At 39.9% G+C, this 18,331-nt stretch overlaps 1 protein-coding gene across 8 annotated transcripts in view; it reads right to left on the reverse strand.

The window, feature by feature from the left end:
- Nucleotides 1-349: 349 nt before the first annotated feature.
- Nucleotides 350-18,331, reverse strand: part of TULP3 (TUB like protein 3) — a 32,900-nt gene continuing 14,918 nt past the window's right edge. For all 8 annotated transcript variants that reach the window (XM_068955051.1, XM_068955042.1, XM_068955055.1 and 5 more), the window contains 9 exons: nucleotides 14,138-14,300; nucleotides 11,994-12,170; nucleotides 10,319-10,452; nucleotides 8,951-9,148; nucleotides 8,343-8,455; nucleotides 7,794-7,908; nucleotides 5,707-5,805; nucleotides 1,761-1,932; nucleotides 350-1,241 (listed from right to left, as the gene is read on the reverse strand). In XM_068955051.1, the coding sequence (XP_068811152.1) occupies nucleotides 1,108-1,241; nucleotides 1,761-1,932; nucleotides 5,707-5,805; nucleotides 7,794-7,908; nucleotides 8,343-8,455; nucleotides 8,951-9,148; nucleotides 10,319-10,452; nucleotides 11,994-12,170; nucleotides 14,138-14,300 (1,305 nt within the window). In that variant the 3' untranslated portion in view covers nucleotides 350-1,107. The remainder of the gene's footprint in view (nucleotides 1,242-1,760; nucleotides 1,933-5,706; nucleotides 5,806-7,793; nucleotides 7,909-8,342; nucleotides 8,456-8,950; nucleotides 9,149-10,318; nucleotides 10,453-11,993; nucleotides 12,171-14,137; nucleotides 14,301-18,331) is intronic.

Raw genomic sequence — 18,331 nt, forward strand, 5'->3', positions numbered from 1 at the left:
TCCTATATTCAGATTAAAAATACTTACATAAAATATATTTCAATAGGTCATGATTTGAGATAATCTCATGTTAAACAAAAAAAATGAATTCAGCCACTAACTTGTTCCTAAAAATGTAGCAAATTTTTATAAACAATCGACAAATTAAAAGAATATATATATAGATCTGCTTAGAGTCTAGATTCAGTCAGTCAGAACACTGCTTTTCAGGAATAGTACTGTAAATTGTAACAATACTACCTTCAGCCAAATTCGGTCAGATTCTATCATCTATTCAATCTCATTTTTCAAGTAGTTAAGAATGAGAGAAAGAATGGATATGATATAATATCAACAACTAAAAAGGGAGTATTTGAGATCTGATTCTTCTTTATTTGGTAAAAAAAATCATCAAGGGATATGGAGCAATTAGAATAATGAAAGAAAACTTGGCCATCAGCCTTAGGAGAGAACCATTCTTCAGAGTAAGAGAGAAGTGAATTATTAAAACCAGTGTCTCATTCCAGCTCTTTATTCATTGAATACTACCTACAGTTGCACAGAAGCATAAGCTGAACTTTTCCCTCTCTTCCTCTGCATGTTGTAACAGATAGCAAAATAACACACAGAGCAAAATAGAATACATACCACAACATAACTATTCTCCTTTTTTGTATTGATCTCTTCAGGAACTTAGAGTAAGATCAGCAGCATCAATTCCAGGGGTACTGCTGAAGATCCAAGGTATATGGACACTAAACCAGTATTTTTCTCATCCCAGCTACAACAGCTTCCAATTAGTGGCCTAAATTCCTTAGCCTGCTCTCGTGCAGCATCTGTTTCAGGATTTTTAAAGCAGCATTAATATTGACAACAAAAACATCATGCATATGCCTTGTTCTTCCACAATACGTACAAAGAGTGCTCAGTCTTGGGACAGTCTCCCAAGACAGTCTGCTGTCGACTACCACAATGCCGTTAGGCCTGCTATTTGCTTTCTAATAAGCCTGCAGAAATTTGTCGTCCAGTTCCCTTCCATCCCCAGCGTGTTTCTCATTGCTCCACCTGGAACTCACACAACAAGATGAAAGGATGGCAGAGTTCCATGTCTCAAGTCTGTTGTCTCCCTCATTCACAGGCCAATTTACTATCAAAGCTGGAAAGTCCAATAGCAAAGGCCTGAAGAGCACAGAGAGGATAGTTATAGTCCAGAGTGAACACATCTTCTGCTACGCGACCGAACTGCATCACAATGTAGTCAGCTGGGGAGAAAAGAAAGACTCAGAGACCAGCAATTTCACATGAAGGCAAAAGAAACAGGAACAAACAAATCAAACAACCAAACCAGGAGTCAGATAGTACCAAATATATGGGGTGGTGAAGGGTTGGTGTATCCCTTCTTACCAAATTTGCCTTAAAATCTGTTTTCTAGAGTGACTGTGTTGCTGGGATTACCTTCTTTCACAGAGCTGAGGCTCAAACCACTCTTTGGTTGGGCAGAAGATGCCATGTTAAATCCTTTTCTTTCCCTTTAGGAGGCTTGCATTTGCCCCCTGTTTTGGTGCAGCTATGGTGACCAGCCTCTGCATCCACCCCGGAAGGAGGGATGTCTCATATCATTTTCCTGATAGATCAGAAGTCCCCAATACACCCTGGGCTAAATTCCTCCAATCAATCTCCCTTCTCCAGGAAGGGTGTCCTACACCCCCCAAACCTCACAAAATATACTGGGATTTCCCTGTTGTAATGACAGCCCCACAAACTCTCCAAGAGACTCTTACGGTCATTGTCATGGACAATCTGGAAGTTCTTCACTGAGGCCTGAGTGACTCTCCCATGGAAGTTCAAAACATAGGATTGAGTATCATCATTCCAGACTGGAGCCTTGTTGCGTAGCTCAATGAGGTTCTCCAAGTTTTTGTTTTGCCATTTTGATAGCAGACTCTCATGCTCCTGTTCAGAAAAAATAAATATGTTTCAGATTTGGAATGGCTCTGCTTTTAAGTACTACCTCTCTCAAGTGTGCGCACTCTATCACTTGAAAGTCATTCCCTTTTTAAGGAAACACACTGACAGCACTTAAAATCTGTCCTACTGAAAACATCTTACAAGTACCAGGCAGATACTTTCCCACATTTCCAGTCCAAGGGTTTCTTTCCCCTCAATAAGCTATCATCATATCTCTACCCAAACAAGAAAAAAAAAAAAAAAAAAGAATGAGAGCACGCAAGTGTGCACTCCACAAGTCACAGGTATTTATTTTTTCCATAGACTATCACCCTGCTGGCAGAAATTCTTTCCAAGACTCACATAAGCTTTCTCCGACAGGATCCAACTTCCATTTCTAACCTTGTAACTTTGAAACAAAAGAAAAATCATCTAATTTAACTGCAGAGTGCCAAGGCCTAGGGTGTTTCAGTAGGAAGTCTAAAGGCTACAGGGGGCTGTAAGTATGCCTCAAGTAGGTTAAATGTCATCCTACCATGTCTAATAAGAGAATAAAATATGAAACAGAGAGGAAAAAAAAAGAGAAGAAAAAAAAGAGAAAAGAGGTAAAATAACACATTACATCTGAGAAACAGGGAATTATAAGGCGCTGCCAACAGTAGCAAGGAAAATACATGATGTATGATTTAATTTTAAAAGTTATACAACAAAAAATCCAACCTGAAATAATATAAGCTAAAAGCTACCAAGAAAAAGAATCAAAACTGAAGTTATTTAACGGGAAGGAAATGATCAGAAAACAACCTCTTGTGCACGTATGCCTAATATCGCTATGGCATTTGTTTTAGTACTAGCGTATACAGATATGACGGTGGATTTTCAAGGATAATCAATTTTTATATTTTCATAAAAGCTTATTGTTCAAGTTAATCTACATCTTTATATTTGTTTGCTTTTATAAAGATGCTTTGCTTTTATAAAGAGAACTTTGAGAGTCACCAAACTGCATTTAGAAATGCATTTTTTTCTCCTTTAAAGTGGAGACAGTATTGCTTAACTAGTGATGTCAGACTGCAGAGAAGGAAGCAAAAACAAAACGTCAAACTGCTACCCTGCAGGCTTTGACAACTTTTCAGAACAGCTTTGTATTTCAGCCTTGGCCACTGCCACCATGCTTACCTGCTAGCAAAACACTGGGGAAAATGAGAGAGAAAAATAAAGGCAGGGCCATGAAATGGTTCCTGTACTGTTTGGTGGAGATGGAAATACCTATAGAGAGATGATGAATCAGCGATCATTCCTAGATTCAATTCTCCTGTCCATCCATAGAATTAAATCTTTTTTCCAGACTTTCAGGACTTAGTTTCCACTCTTAAAGATTATTTTCTCTCTTCTCATATCCACTCAAAATATTGCTGCAAATACTATTTTCTACCTTATAACACTGACTGTGTCTCTCTGTTTGCTCCATCCTTCCTGCCACTGTCCTCTTCTCTATCACACTAAACATGAAACCTGCACTAAGGGATCTGAACCAGAAGTCTTTGTCATCCCACACCTTAAAACATCTTCAAATATGCTTCTCATAGAGAATCACAGAAGGGTTGAGGTTGGAAAGAACCTCTGGAGACCATCTAGTCCAACCTCCCTGCTCAAACAGTGCTCAGTCACCTTCACACTAAAGTTTCTCCTCACATTCAGATGGAACTTCTTGTGTTTCACTTTGTGCCCGTCGCCTCTTGTCCTGTCACTGGGCACCACAGAGAAGAGTCTCTTGACACCCTCCCTTCAGATATTTATATGCATTGATCAGATCCCCTCTCAGTCTTCTCTTCTCCAGGCTGAACAGGCCCAGCTCTCTCAGCCTTTCCTCATATAAGAGATGCTCCAGTCCCTTCATCATCTTAGTAGGCGTTTGCTGGATTCGCTCCAGTAGCTCCATGTCTCTCTTGTACTGGGGAGCCCAGAACGGGACACTGCCAGTCCTCAGCCTGCCCTGGTGCCTGGGGTTCTTCCTCCCCAGGTGCAGGACCCTGCACTTGCCTTTGTTGAACTTCAGGAGGTTCCTCTCCTCTGCCCAGCTCTCCAGCCTGTCCAGCTCCCTCTGAGTGGCAGCACAGCCCTCTGGGGTATCAGCCACTCCTCCCAGTTTGAATCATCAGCAAACTTGCTGAGGGTGCATTCTATGCCTTCCTCCAGGTCATTGATGAACAATTTGAACAGTACTGGCCCCAGTACTGACCCCTGGGGGACACCGCTAGCTACACACCTCCAACTAGACTCTGCGCCACTGATCGCAACCCTCGGAGCTCTGCCATTCAGCCAGTTCCCAATCCACCTCACTGTCTGCTTATCTAGCCCACACTTCCCGAGTTTACCTATGAGGATGGGATGGGAGACAGTGTCAGAAGCCTTGCTCAAGTCCAGGCAGACAACATCCACTGCTCTGCCCTCATCTACCCAGCCAGCCATTTCATCAGAGAAGGCTATCAGGTTGGTCAAGCATCATTTCCCTTGGGTGAATCCATGCTGACTACTCCCAGTCACCTTCTTGTCCTCCACATGCTTAGAGATGGCATCCAGGAGGAGGGGCTCCATCACCTTTGCAGGGATCAAGGTGAGGCCAACAGGCCTGCAGTTCCCTGGTCCTCCTCCTTGCCCTCTTTGAAGACTGGAGGGACATTGGCTTTCTTCCAGTCTGCAGGCACCTCTCCTGTTCTCCCTATCCTTTCCAAGATGATGGAGAGTGGCCTTGCAATGACATCCGCCAGCTCCCTCGGCACTCGTGGGTCCATCCCATCGATCCTCCTTGACCAAGGGAGAGTCTTCCTTTCTCCAGCCTTCCTCTCTTGTCTCCAGGGTCTGGAATTCCTGAGGGCTGGCCTTAGCAGCAAAGACTGAAGCAAAGGTGGCAATCAGTATCTCTGCCTTCTCTGTGTCCTCTGTCGCCAGGGCCTCCGCCCTATTTAGAAGTGAGCCCACATTTTCCCTACTCTTCATTTTGTTGCTGATTTATTTGAAGAAGCCCTTCTTGTTGTCCTTGAAATCACTTGCCAGACTAAACTCAAATGGGCCTTGGCCTTCCTAGTCCCATCCCTGCATACTCAGATGACATCCCTATATTCCTCCCAAGTGGCCTGTCCCTGTAAGCTTTTAGTTAGAAAATCTCTCATATCTATGAGAGGTCCCCACTAAATAGCCACCACAAAACTGCATGCTTCTCATCTCGATTTCTCTCTGCAGAATCCTCTTTTTCTGTGATTCCTACAAAGAGATTGACAACATTCTGATCACAAATGTACTTACACTCTTGCTACTGCACCTAAATAATGCCTCATTCTTTCTGTGGGCTATTATCCATTTATTATCTATCTCCTGTAGATCATATTTGGCTAAGAATTTAAGCTCTTGTGAGATGCAAATTTATGCTGAGAATTGTATCAACACAGAACAAGTGTCCTGTCCATGAGGAGGGGTTGTAGGCGCAACAGCAATAAGATACAATAGTCATTGCAATAGCTAAATAAACATCTAGATAAGGTTAAACTAAACAGCAAGTAAGGATACAAACAATATTCAAAAGGCTACAAATGAGGTAAAAGGCAAGGACATTAATCAAGACCTTTACATTGCACTGTAAAAAGTTTGCTACCACTGAAACCTGCTAACAACCCTTGCCATCAACAAGCTTGCTCTGATGATCACAATTGTCAGTAGCAGCCAGATCTCTAGGAGAACGTTATAACCTCTTCCTCTAGACTGAAACATGACCAAACTCACATTTCGTGGCCGGATTGGAATTCGCTTATGATTCATATTCATTCCTGGAATGATCACAGACATTTTCCTGGGACCCTTGAATCCTAACACGTTGGTTTCCTGAAAGACGAGGAAAGACGTTATTTTCAGGAAGTGAGATTCTACATCTCACAGAAGGAAAGACAGCAAGGCAGATCTTGAATCCACATCTGTACTGGTTTTTAGAGATTTGTTAGCTACAACTGTAGTAGCAGTTATCTAACTGCCATTGTGTTTAACTACTGAGAATAGATGCCTCTCACCATTTTGAGAACTGTGTTAAAAGACATACCTAGTACTACTTACTTAACTTGTAACACACCTATATTGTTATAATGAAACAAACATTTACAATGAAATCAGACAAGGGTGATCTCAGGCATAAATTTTTGCACTTGAGGCAAAAAGATGCTAAAATCTTGCTAGTGAACAAGGCTTAAATGTGATAAAATCCATGGGTCTTTGACTGAATCTTTATCTTATCTAAATATTTCACAATTTAGGCTAGAATGTTCCTGGCGAATGAACGACTTATGCATCTTTAGGCTCTGTTATTTGCATTGAAGAGCATACTTACAATTTTCTCTGAAATTGTGCTCTTTTAGAAATGACTAAGAACAGACCCAGAAAGCAAAGTAGTCGGGATCTATCTGAGCTTCAATCTTAGGACAAGCAGATCTATCTGAAAGTGCAGCAGGAGACTGCTGCAAGTGGATTGTGTATAAAGCAAAGCAAAATGGTCTTTCGTGGTCTTCTCTAACCATCCAGTCCATTTAAGGCGTTCTGTAACATAATGTAAATAATAACCTTTACAATTCCCAAAGCACAGATTAAAAATAAACAAAACAACTCCCCCCAAAAACCAAACAAAATTAGGCTCTTTTAGAAGTAATGTTTAATAGAAATGATACAGCTTCTTCTAATGTGCTAGTGCATCTTACAGACACAGAAAAAGTCTTTGGAGCTGCAACCTCTATTATCTCATTTCAGAAAATCTAGGGGTACATATGAGAACCAGGGTGCTGATTTTATTCATATGTAAACTTTAATAACTTGATGCAGATAAAACATTTCAGACATTTTAAATTCTGAAAAGCTAGCTTTATATTGTCTGCTCGTTTTAACACCTCACTTTGCACAATTAGGCAGGGAAATGTAGAATACTGTACACAAAGAAAACATCCAGTGACACTTACATAAACAGGTTAGTACCAGAATTATAACTTACCCCCCAAGTGACATTAAGACCATTAGCAAAAAGATGAGGATCATGCTCCAGTAGGCTAATAACCCTTCACATTTCTGCTGCTGTAACTATGGTAGAGGTAAAAATCCCTCTACTTGGCTGGCTATCATTTACTGAAGAACCTCAAGTTTTCCTCCCAGACCTCAAACTTCAGGACTGAAATAGGAAACAACGCAGCTCGCAAATCTTCACATAATTCTAGAGTGATGCAGCTACAAGCACCTCCCCTCTCCATAGCCTGGATTGAGGTTATCCACAAGATCAGAATAAGAAAACATCTTTAGGACACAGCTAGTGAATCATGATTTCCCCTGGAAACATACCTTTCCTAACAACATGCTGCTACTGAAATACCACCAGCTCTCTCCTATCCACCACAAGACCTTTAGTCCTGCCAAAAATACCTCTCCTTCACATGGTACCACCAGTTCCTTCTTAATGTCCACCAGGTACCAGCAGAGCAAAAGGCAGATCATGCTGTGTCTGGCTCCAGGTCAAGGCTGGCCACATGTCTGATGATGGGTCAGGTAGCAAGGTCATCAGAATAGATAATGAATGTGCTCACATTGGCATCTTTCCCTCAGTGGATATATTAATTTGGGTCTCTCCCTCCTTCCGTACCCCAGCACTGATTTTTTTTTAATGAAACTTGTAGGAACTTATCTCTGAGTCCTCTGCCCTTTGTCTAATCTGGTTGAAATTCATTAACTAATTCAAACTTAAGTAGGGGAAGCTTCCAGGCAGCATAATTTTGTGAGCCCAGCTTGCCTGGAAGCCAGGCTACAAAAAGGAAGAGGGACAAAAGGGGAGAAACACTACTTACATAACAAATGGCTGCAAGCTCCTGTCGAGTATGAGCCTTTTCCACTAGACCTTGTGCCTTGATTGGGCTAACTCCATGATCATAGACTGTAAATTTAGTTCCCATGAGGTTTGACCTAACGTCAGATAATGGGAAGAGACAGAAAGAGAGAGATGTGTCAGTGGAAAATTTTGTCATCTTCTGAAGGTAACTGTGCAGCACAGTGAAACCACTTACACATCTCCAGGCACTCCCATCTGAATCTTCCTATCGTCAGCTCACTAAGGAGCTTCAGCAGAAGAGTCCATAGTTGAACTGAGCCTGTAACCTGTCCTGGAAAAGCATCAAGACAGGATTCCTTCTCTAAATTGCCATGTTGAATGGTAACTCTGAAGAAAGGTTGCCAACCCAGGTGAATACAGATTACATTAACCAGGATGAGGCAAGTTCATTCTCTCTGAACTAAGACCAAATTGCTATTCGCAATTCCAACTCAGATAAAATGAAAATACAATCTCTCCTACTACAGAAGCTGTATATTTGTCTCAGTTTTTCATCTGTGGCTCTCACCTGAGTTTTCCAATGAAACTTTCCCCTTCCCGAGATAAGTCAGTTGGGTCAACTGATATGAGGTAATTGGACGTTTTGCTCTTTTTCCGCTTTCGCCCTGCAAGAAGGAATGTCTGAAAATACAAAACTTCAATCAAGACTGGAGCTTTCAAAGAATCCAGGTGCATAGCTAGGCATTGCTATCCAAACTCTTAGCTGTTTCCCCTCACCCATTCTCCTTTTCACTCTGTGCTGTTACTACACTCTCCACACTTTTGACCTCTTCCACAAGTGAACAGCCTGAAATCCTAACCCTTCAATCAGCCCCTTCAACAATCTAGATTTAAAGCAACTTTCCTTTTTCGTCTTCCTTCCTTTTCTTCTGGAAGGACTCAGTCCCTTTGTTCTCCTTTATCCCTTATGTCTTTATACTTTTCTATTTCATCTTTCATTATATTATTGCTTCTAAACCTTGCTTAGTGCCTTGTCAAATATAAGCCATTCTCATCAGCATGCTTTCTCTCCTCAGCTTCTGATTTCTTACCCATTTATGCACTGCTCCCCATTACACCAAAAATGGTCTGTGGTAGGAGTACAATAGCCAAGATACCGTGCGCTGATCCCAATACCTTTCTGTTGTCATCCCTTTCCAGATGCATGTAATAAGTTGGGAAGAAGCCCCGGTCCATTCCCTTCTTATCTCTAGTGATTCGACATTTGATCGTAATACCACGGGGTGCAGGGCGTAATGCAAAATCCTCCAAGTTCTCTACCTCTCCCAGCTGTGCATCTGCCTGAGGAGATGGAGTACAGGAAGCACCTGTTTCCTGTGGGAAGAAACATCATATTAGCAGATTAGTATCAGATCAGAGGCTCTGGTATTCCCCAAGAAAAGAAAGGTCAGTTGAAACAGAAGACTTCATGTTTCAAGAGGAAGATATTTAGGAAAAGGGAGTTTAGCAAGAAGCCATCTGTGTTTCCCTGTTGAGAAGAGTCCTGAATGAAGATTTTTTTGCTTTTAGGAAAGACTAGCCCTTGAAGAGGGGAGAAATTGGGGTAAGTACCCACTAATCAGAGTTAAGGAGTGAATTGCTAGGAAAGGTAAAATGGGATGAGACGCTGGAAATATTCTAAGCAAAGACTCTCCCTGCTTTTAAAACTTTAAATATTCTGTGGGAAATAAGGCAGCATGATAAATTGGACTGATGGATGCTGCAAGACGACAGGCTGGGCTTTTTGTGACTAAAACCACCACTGAGCCTATGCTGGTTCAGGATAGTAGAAGAAAAAGAGTAAGCTGACAGTGGAACTCCCTCAACTTAATGCTGGAGGAGCCTCAGAAGAACATCTACAGTCAGGATGCAAGACATGGTCATCAAAGGAACTGAAATTCTAGTAGAAATCTGGTATAGGGTAAGAAGGATATCTTTGTTAGAGGTAGTTGAATCTAGCAGACTGCAGGACCAGGGAGATTCCTCCTTTACTGAGCCTTAGAAACGGGGTTGCCCTTTTATCCCCATTCCCAGGCCCAGCTAGTAGCAAGCCTGAGTGTATACACAAAGACACTCCTAGACTTGCAGTTCACTAGTGCTTCTCACCACCACCCCTCTCCTCCACCCAAAAGATCTCTCTGAGGGGAGAGTTAGTTTTTTTGCGTCATCTTGGTGAGTTTTGGAGCTTTGCACCAGAGACAGCTTTGCACCTTTCTCTTTAAAGGGTCTCTGAGGAGTAGCTGACTCACTGTCTTCTCTTCTTCACTGATAAGGTTACTTGTGTTCCTCTCCCCAGTTCTCCTTTGATCATTACTAGATCTTTGTGTTTAACTTGATGAGCCAGTCAGATAACTTGACAATTTTGATCTTTCTCTGCCTTCAGGAATGAACATGCTAGCTACAGCAGTTGCAACTACTACGTTTTAGCACAGAGCTCAAAGTGCGAGTACTAAAAAACGAGTTATGTGCCCAGTTCTTATTGGAAATGGATTTCATGACACTTACTGCAGAAGATTTCAGGCTGGTTGCAGAACTAGGCCTCTCAGATTCGGGATACGGTGAATGAGATGCTGGTTTCTTACTAGTTTCTTCATCCTCTTCTGTGTCCTCCTCATCAAAATTCAAACTGCCTGAAATTCCTATCAGAACAGAGGATCAAACAAGCAGCCTCATGAGTTCATGGCATCACTAATTCACATATGCCTCTTACATAGCTGTTCTGCTCCTATCCTCATAATTAATCTCTGCTGTTCCAGCTGACTCTTTTCTTCTTGTGGTATATTGCTTTCTGAGCCTTGCAATCCAAACCACTAGTGACATTTTTCACTACTCAGCTGATTAAGCAGCTGTCTGATTTTTATCACTACTCATTTTACATGATATACATGATTGCTTAGTTTATGCTTTGATTCATGGTTGTAGTATATGACTAAAATAACTCTGGCTAAAGAAATTTAGAAAGAACTTCTGTACACATTACTGTTTGGTGTTTCCTTCCACTTGGAATTGCATCATTTTGTTCTGTGATTTCTTCCTATTATTTGGTTGAGAAATGGAAAAGCGCAAAAAGCATTACAGAATAGGAACAGCGTCAGCCTGTTAATCTGAATTCTTTCCTGTGAACCAATATTATAGCAGTATTCCAATATGGCATTGAATAGAAAGGCCATTGCTGGAAGTTCTCCATCTCAGATGAAACAGAAAAATGTAGTCTTAACAACCTGTCAATAAACTTCCCAAAGCACATTTGGAAAGAGGAAAGGCGTTAACCATAGTGCTCTGGCCAGTTTCAAAACTCATTGTTTACATTCTGCCTCCAGTAATTTCCCCGGAAGTTTCTATTCAGACATTCTATCCTGCTTCCTGTCCTAACTCTTGTTCAATGTTGCTATCCATAGGTAAACAGCTGTTGCACCTGAATAACTGAAAGTATTTCTACATATGGTAGTACCTTAATTCATAAGGTGTCCTGGAAACATTCTGTGAGAAGGTTTTGCAAAATAAAGCAAGCTGTGCACCATATTATATACAAGTCACTTTTATTTTGCTGCAAAGCGCTTGAACAGCATGCAACAAAAAGGTTTCCTGTGCTACTGGCAGCAAACTAACACTTGGCAGGCAGGGATAGACACTCCAATGTGAAACTACTCAATGGGACCGAATAGTTTTGACTACCGAAACTAAAACTCTGAAATTGCTGATTGCAGTAACCTCTGACTCAGGAAGAGTACCTTTCCTGAAGGTCTCCTCAACAGTTAAATAATTACTGTATTATTGACTATAAAAGGTCCCTCTGTTGTCAAACTATTCAGGCATTATACGCATATATATTACATCTGGAATAAAAACACCTTGAACTTCAGCAAAATGAGAAGTGTAGTTTTTTGTGACCCATTTCCTTGAAAAAGCCAGAAGGAATACAACACATTGTCAAACCTTTAAAATATAACTAGTGCTCCAATTAATATCAGCACGTCTGAAAAAGGAGAAACTACAGTTCTGCATTTAACTGCACACTGGAGAAACTACTAGTTGTTTATTTAAGAGGAAGGTCCTATAGACACTTGCTTCATGACCTCCTCCCCCCCCCCCCTTTTTTTTTTTTTTAACATTACTGAAAAAAAATATATATATAAGAAGTAGAAGAGCCCTGAAAAAGACCTCTGCCCCAATATCTTACCTCGTTTCTGTAAGATTTCTTGCAGATCTGGCTTGCCTGCTGTTTCTGTTAGAGCCTCTCCATCATTTTCCTGATCTGCATTGTCTTCTGTTATGGAAGATCCAGCAGAGAGGGTTTGGAGTTTGGTCCCTAAATCTTGCACTTCTGATTTCAGGAAAGCAGCTGGTCCATCAATGCCTGCAAAAGCCAAAATGAAGCAGAATTCAAAACCTTAATTTTTACTGCTACAGAAGTGTCCCAAGATAGTCCCTCATTTCACTTTCCTTTGCTCAAGCATCCCTTTAAACTATTGATTTATTTTTGTTCACTTAAGCTTTGGTCAGGAAAATTGTGAGTAACTTAACCTTAAACATGTCACGCATCAGTTTCCCTCATTTATAAGTATTATGATTGTATTTATTTTTTATTTTTTACAAGGGCCCGAGCAGTTAAGGCCAGTGGTATTTGTCATGCACGGTAATATCCTTCAGTTTGTTTATTTAAAGCTACTCTACCTTCTTTTCCTGTCCTGATGTTCAGGTTCCTTGTTTGCTCCTGTGCCGTTAAGTGGGTGCTCTACAGCAAACATCACAATTGATGTGATTAGATATCTACAGCCACAGGCAGAATGCACTACAGATAGATGTTATCTACTTTTTTGGTAGAACTGAAAATACCAAGTTTAAACATGCAACCCAGCTGTGCATTGAACTTCTTAATTGCAAGAAATGTCTTCATGCCAGGGATTGGCATAATATTGTAAACACATCTGTGGCGCACACAACGTGTAGTGTAGTTTCAGCTTTGAATTTCTTGGATTCCTACTGTTTTTCATTTTAAAACTACACTTACCTAGTTTATCTAGTCACCAGATTTCTGAGGTGTTTACAACTGTTACTACTTCTTAACAAAATTTGTTTGTATAGGGAAAGCTTCAGAACTATGTAAGCTAGTGGGGAAGTGGTCAGCTTTCAGTAGTCCTTCAGAACACAAATGAATTTTTCTAATTTCAAAGTTCTTCTAATCTTTTTTCATCTTGTTTTACTCTCTCTTTGATTTAGAAGCGTCTTGTAACAGAAGCTTTCTCCAAGCTGATTTTAAACACATAAATGCTACCACCTACGTCACCATTCTTCTCCCCAGCCTATGATCCTGAAAGAGATATGGAGAACGAAAAAAACATTTAAAAGAGGATCCCACGTGATCTTCAAGCCAGGTAACACTGATTTTTCATTTGTTTGTTTTTAATTCTACCCTACTGCTGATATAATGGTGGTATTATAGTGTCCTACATCTCAAAACCATAGGATGCTTCCTGTTACTTTCTTGATAGGCTGATGGGATCATGGCTTTCAAACTCTTTTCTGATACTTCCAGCAGAATGTAAGGGGTTTCACTGCTACTTTTTCTTTTTTTCTTTATTTTTTTTCCTGAGACATGGAAGTCTTTAAGGCTCTACTACTCTTTTTCACTCCAAACAGAATGGTGGCTGTTTTAGTATAACGCTGTGGGACCACTGAGTCATTGCCTTTGGCTCCCTAATATCTCATTGTGCTTAGGACTTTCTGAACCACTACAGCTTGTTTGTCATGTTCCTGTTCTCTCCCAGAAGCCCACAGAAATCCACAGATGAGATAAAAAAAAAAAAAAAAAAAAAAACAGTAAGACCCTCATCTGGTATTCATAAGCCCTCTGTTTTGCTCTCGTCTACTTTATCATTCAGTCATACCCAGTCTTGAGAGTTCTGCCTTGAAGGATAGTATAGGCATCCACTACTGGTTTATTCTCTCTTCTTTAGCCTACTGCTTCTAAAAACTCTTATTCTGGATTCTTATCTCTCTACCTTTCTAGAAGTTCCTAACTTATTTTGGCAGTTCTTTTTAGCCCAACATAAGGGAGAGATTACTCAAAGGCAGATGATTCTCAGCTGTCACAAAACTCAAGATAAGCTTTTTGTTTGTTTTTACATTCAGTATCGCTCAACCATGCTGTGTTACAATTCTACTTTTTTTTTTTTTTTTTTTTTTTTTTTTTTTTTACAGAGAGAGATGTGTACTCAATTTTGTTTCTCCCTGACCACTGTCAGCAATGTAGGCGACCATCTTTGACATAAAGTGCACGCACTGGCATTTTTGGGAAGTGTTGCAATCAGGATGATTACTTACCATGTAATGTAACATCACTGTGGAAAGGAATTGGGTTTTCTACTAAAGGAGTCTGCTCCTCACACCCTTTGGGCTTTGACTTGCGCAGCTTTGCCTCAGGATTTGGCTGTACCATTAAGGGATCAAGACGTTTCTTCCTCTGCTTCTTCTCTAGAAGGGCTCTCTGTGAAGTAAAGAAAGAACATGAAATAGGCATGAGTAACCACATCCAGAGAGGCTGAAAGCATGCTTCAGATATTGGCAAAGGCATGTTACTAACCAAGATCACTGATCAACCTGAAATGCTGTAATCTGACAAAAATCCTAGACGCAGATATCACAATGTCTTTGGAGTGGGACACTGCCTTTGATTCTCCATCAGTGGCAGACAGGGATGAGGACACTTCCTCATTTTCTGGTCTATCCTGAGATCATCAGCAAATAATTTTAACTCCTTTTATTCAGTTATTAAACTGCACTAATCCTTAATATAAATAGAGATAAATTCAGCAGAGTCATTTAGAATCCAATATGAAGTATTTCACAAAGTATATTTTACAATACACAACATGTACTTCTGATTTTATTATTCTATGCATTATCCTTATTGAAGCTGACAGAGTAGATAAAACAGCTCACCAGGACTATCCATTCAGTAGAAATACTGCAGTTATGACTGGACTAAACATTCTGTCTTTTAGGACAACACCTTCCAGTGCATTTAGGGAAGGATAATTTTTCCTCACTGTTCGGTATGGTTAAACTTCATATTAAGAGAAATATGTTCATTGTATTGCTATAGTATAGTATCTCAAAGACTATCAGGAAATGCCAGAGTAAAGATGACAGTCTTTGCCCCATGCATTACATGGCAATAGAGTATTATACAAGCACATACCATTTCTAAAAACCCTTAACCAGAGTTTGTTCATTCATTCAGTTGACTCTGCTATTGAAGTTATGAATGTCTTCACAATGAAGCAAAAGCAAGTCAGGATTTGTAAAGGAAACAGGTTTTGTGACAAAAGCTGTCACCTCACAGGCAGAACTCACAACAGGCAGCTCTTAGAAACTGGTGCTCTGAGATAAGACACAGAGGTAGAGGTAAAATAAGTAAATTAAAAGGAAAGGAAGAAGAGTCATTACTATTGGACTGACTCAGTGACAGGAAATCTGATCTACCTTGCAAACTTTTCCCACATAATTTAGGACTGAAAGGAAAGAAGTGTAAATCCAAATGTTAGTGCTAAAAATGAAGCAATGTTTTTCTAACATGCATATAGATTTGACATTCATGATTTCTTAGTAAATGAAAACAGAAACAACCTCTGAACATAAATCAAGGTAAATGGGCGCATCACATCATTTTAAAGACAGACATTCTTAAATCTTATAAAAGGTGCACGAAGGAGGAGGGAGAAACATATTCCAATATTCTGTAATGCACTACTATGCTAAACGATGTGCAAGTCCCTTGCTGTAGGCTCCGTTTATCCATGCCTACTTATTAGACACCTTATCAACCTCCTGAAAGTTCTTCAGCATGATAAAAACCATTTCTCCAACAAATTCTTCTCAGTCCCCTAGTATCTATCAGATAAACAGCACCAAGAACTCAATCCATTTGAGACAAACGCCTTGAGAGCCCTTTCCTCTCCTGTTAGGCTTTTTCTCTCTCCTGTTGTGTCTTTCCTCTGGCTTTCTGTCTCAAGCAATGGCAGTTTCTCAGCTAACCTCTCCCTAAGGAACCCCTAAACAACCCAATTCTTGATCCTCCTTTATTCTTTCTATTTTTGAAGTATTTTTCTCGAAAATGATATATATTTTTTAAAAGCACAATTGCATTTGAAGACTAGATTGTAATATATTTATTTTCATAAGGATGCTCATGAGAGTAATTTTACCTGACATAATTGTTGCTCTCTCTAAGATTCTTGAGAAGTGGGCTGCAACTAAGGTTAGTATATTGCTAATTGCAAAAGTTATTCTTTCTAGGTTGGTTTGTCATTGAAATAATTTCTGAAATCTATGCTCTTTGGTACTGTTTGTTATTGCATAATTATTTGAAAGGGTTGGCCTGCATAGCAAAAGTTAAACAGAATTTTAAAGAGCTTAAAGCATTAGTATGGAAGGAGGAAAGAAAAACAAGTAGAAAAATTACAGTTCTTTGCAAAAGCTCATCACAAATCAAATTTGTTCTGTAGAAAGGTAGTCAGGCCCCCTAGGAGAACGTCAATTTTTATTATATTTTAATGCTAAGTGAAAAGTTAAAAATTCCAGAATATTTTATAAATCTCTAATAGTGGAAATGAGAGGGGGACACAAGAATCAAAACATTACCCTCTGAATAAGGATCCGAGAAAAACTGTTTCCTAGGCTTCTCTACCTGGCTAATGGACAGACAAGAAGAGAGAGACATATCCTAAAGGCAATAAGAAACTGCATAACTACTGTTAGGCCTGGAAATCAAAACTGGGGACAATATAGAATAAATAGTTTTAAAGAGCTACTTTACTGATTATTAGATCAGATTTTTTGAAACATTTGACTGCTCACTGGTCTAATAATTTATTTTTTCTTATTATAGTACATTCTGTTTTATAAAAAAGAGATTCCTAGACTCTCCTTAAGAAAAAATAGGCTTTGGGTAATAGGATCATATTGAAATATATACTTTATTCTTGGTAGATGAGGCTGACCTTCATTTAGGAAGAGCTTCAGGATAACCAAAGGGGTAAAACAAGAGAGTCATTTCATTTGTTTTAGAAAGGTTTCTCTCTGTTACTTTGCTTGTTTGAGATGTAGAAAACCTGCTAGCCCACTGACAGGACGGTTGGTAGCAGTTCATTCTGTCTACACACGGTGGCATAGCAGCCTTACCTTCAGAGTTGTGTGTTCTTTTGAGACTTACTCCGCTAAGATGAAATCAAAACAAAAACTGTTTTCATTTCATTTTTTCTACTAACCATCCTTTTCCTCCAGCTCTGTATTACATTAAAAATTCATATAGTATTACAATAAAAAAAATTCAGATAGTTCAGGGACAGAGGAACATGTAATCCAGTAAATAAATAACAGATACTGACTATCATGATTCATTCAGGATTTTGTGAACTCCATGTATAAAAACTTCTTTAAAAACACTTTCCCTACACCACAAAGAAAAGCATAACGTCAGAATAGAGGGTGTTTAAACGGTCAGATTTTAATAAACACAAACCAACACTGGTTCTAATGAATTTGTGTCAGGATGAGCATACCACAGCAGACTAATAAGATAGCCAGCTAGGTATTCTTCGTACAACTGTGATCAACAGTAAGATGGTACACAGGAAGGCTCCAACTCCTGCACCACTGAGGGTGCAACATCATGGCATGGTCCTACCTCAGTAGGCCATGCGGGCTGGATCCTAGCTCTGAAACCTCCTCACCACTCTTCCAGCTCTTCCCCTATCCTAAGTTCATACTGAGGCAGCAATGGTAACATCAGTGATGATGGCATTAAAGTTACCGCCAAGAGCAAGTACCATGCTAGGGGCATTCAGAAATATGCCTTCAGCTTCACCCTCTCCACCCATATGGACATGGCAGCAGTGCAGTTTGGGCTTCAGATGCCTTACAAGGCACACGGTTCTGCTGCACAGGAAGAAAGCGCTGCCTGAGCAGCCACCCACTTTCTCCTGCAAGGAAAAGGCAGTAGGCTAGACAAAAGCATCCTGGCAGACAGACCTGGCCCACAGATGGAACTTGATGTTATACATTATTTATAATATAATATTTGATATCAGTTAGTTTCCAAACCCATCAAAAAGATGAATGACAGACATACATCTTTGTTGTGGCAAATGCTTATTCCAGATTCTCAGTGTGGTCAAAGGCTCTGAACATGATGATGCTGGTTTAAAACATTTTGTAACTTTCATTGTTGTTCCTATAAACATTTAAGAAAACTCAATCAAGTGGGGCATTAGCTACAACCAGCAATTAGTCCATCATGGGGCTTGCTAGTGATCTGCTATCGACCTCTGTGTTTCTTCAGAAGGCATGGTATTATTCAAGAAAACATTAAAAGAAGACTTCCAAAGTTAACATTCAAACCTAAATATACAATCACAAATGAGAGACTGTTAGCGTTTCTTGCCAAATCTCATTTGCAAGGTATGTAATGGAAGGAAACAGGGTAGTTTTAAAATATGTTTTTAGTGAAAGTTTCTA

This window comes from Struthio camelus, chromosome 1 (assembly GCF_040807025.1).
Source record: "Struthio camelus isolate bStrCam1 chromosome 1, bStrCam1.hap1, whole genome shotgun sequence".
Lineage (NCBI taxonomy): Eukaryota > Metazoa > Chordata > Aves > Struthioniformes > Struthionidae > Struthio > Struthio camelus.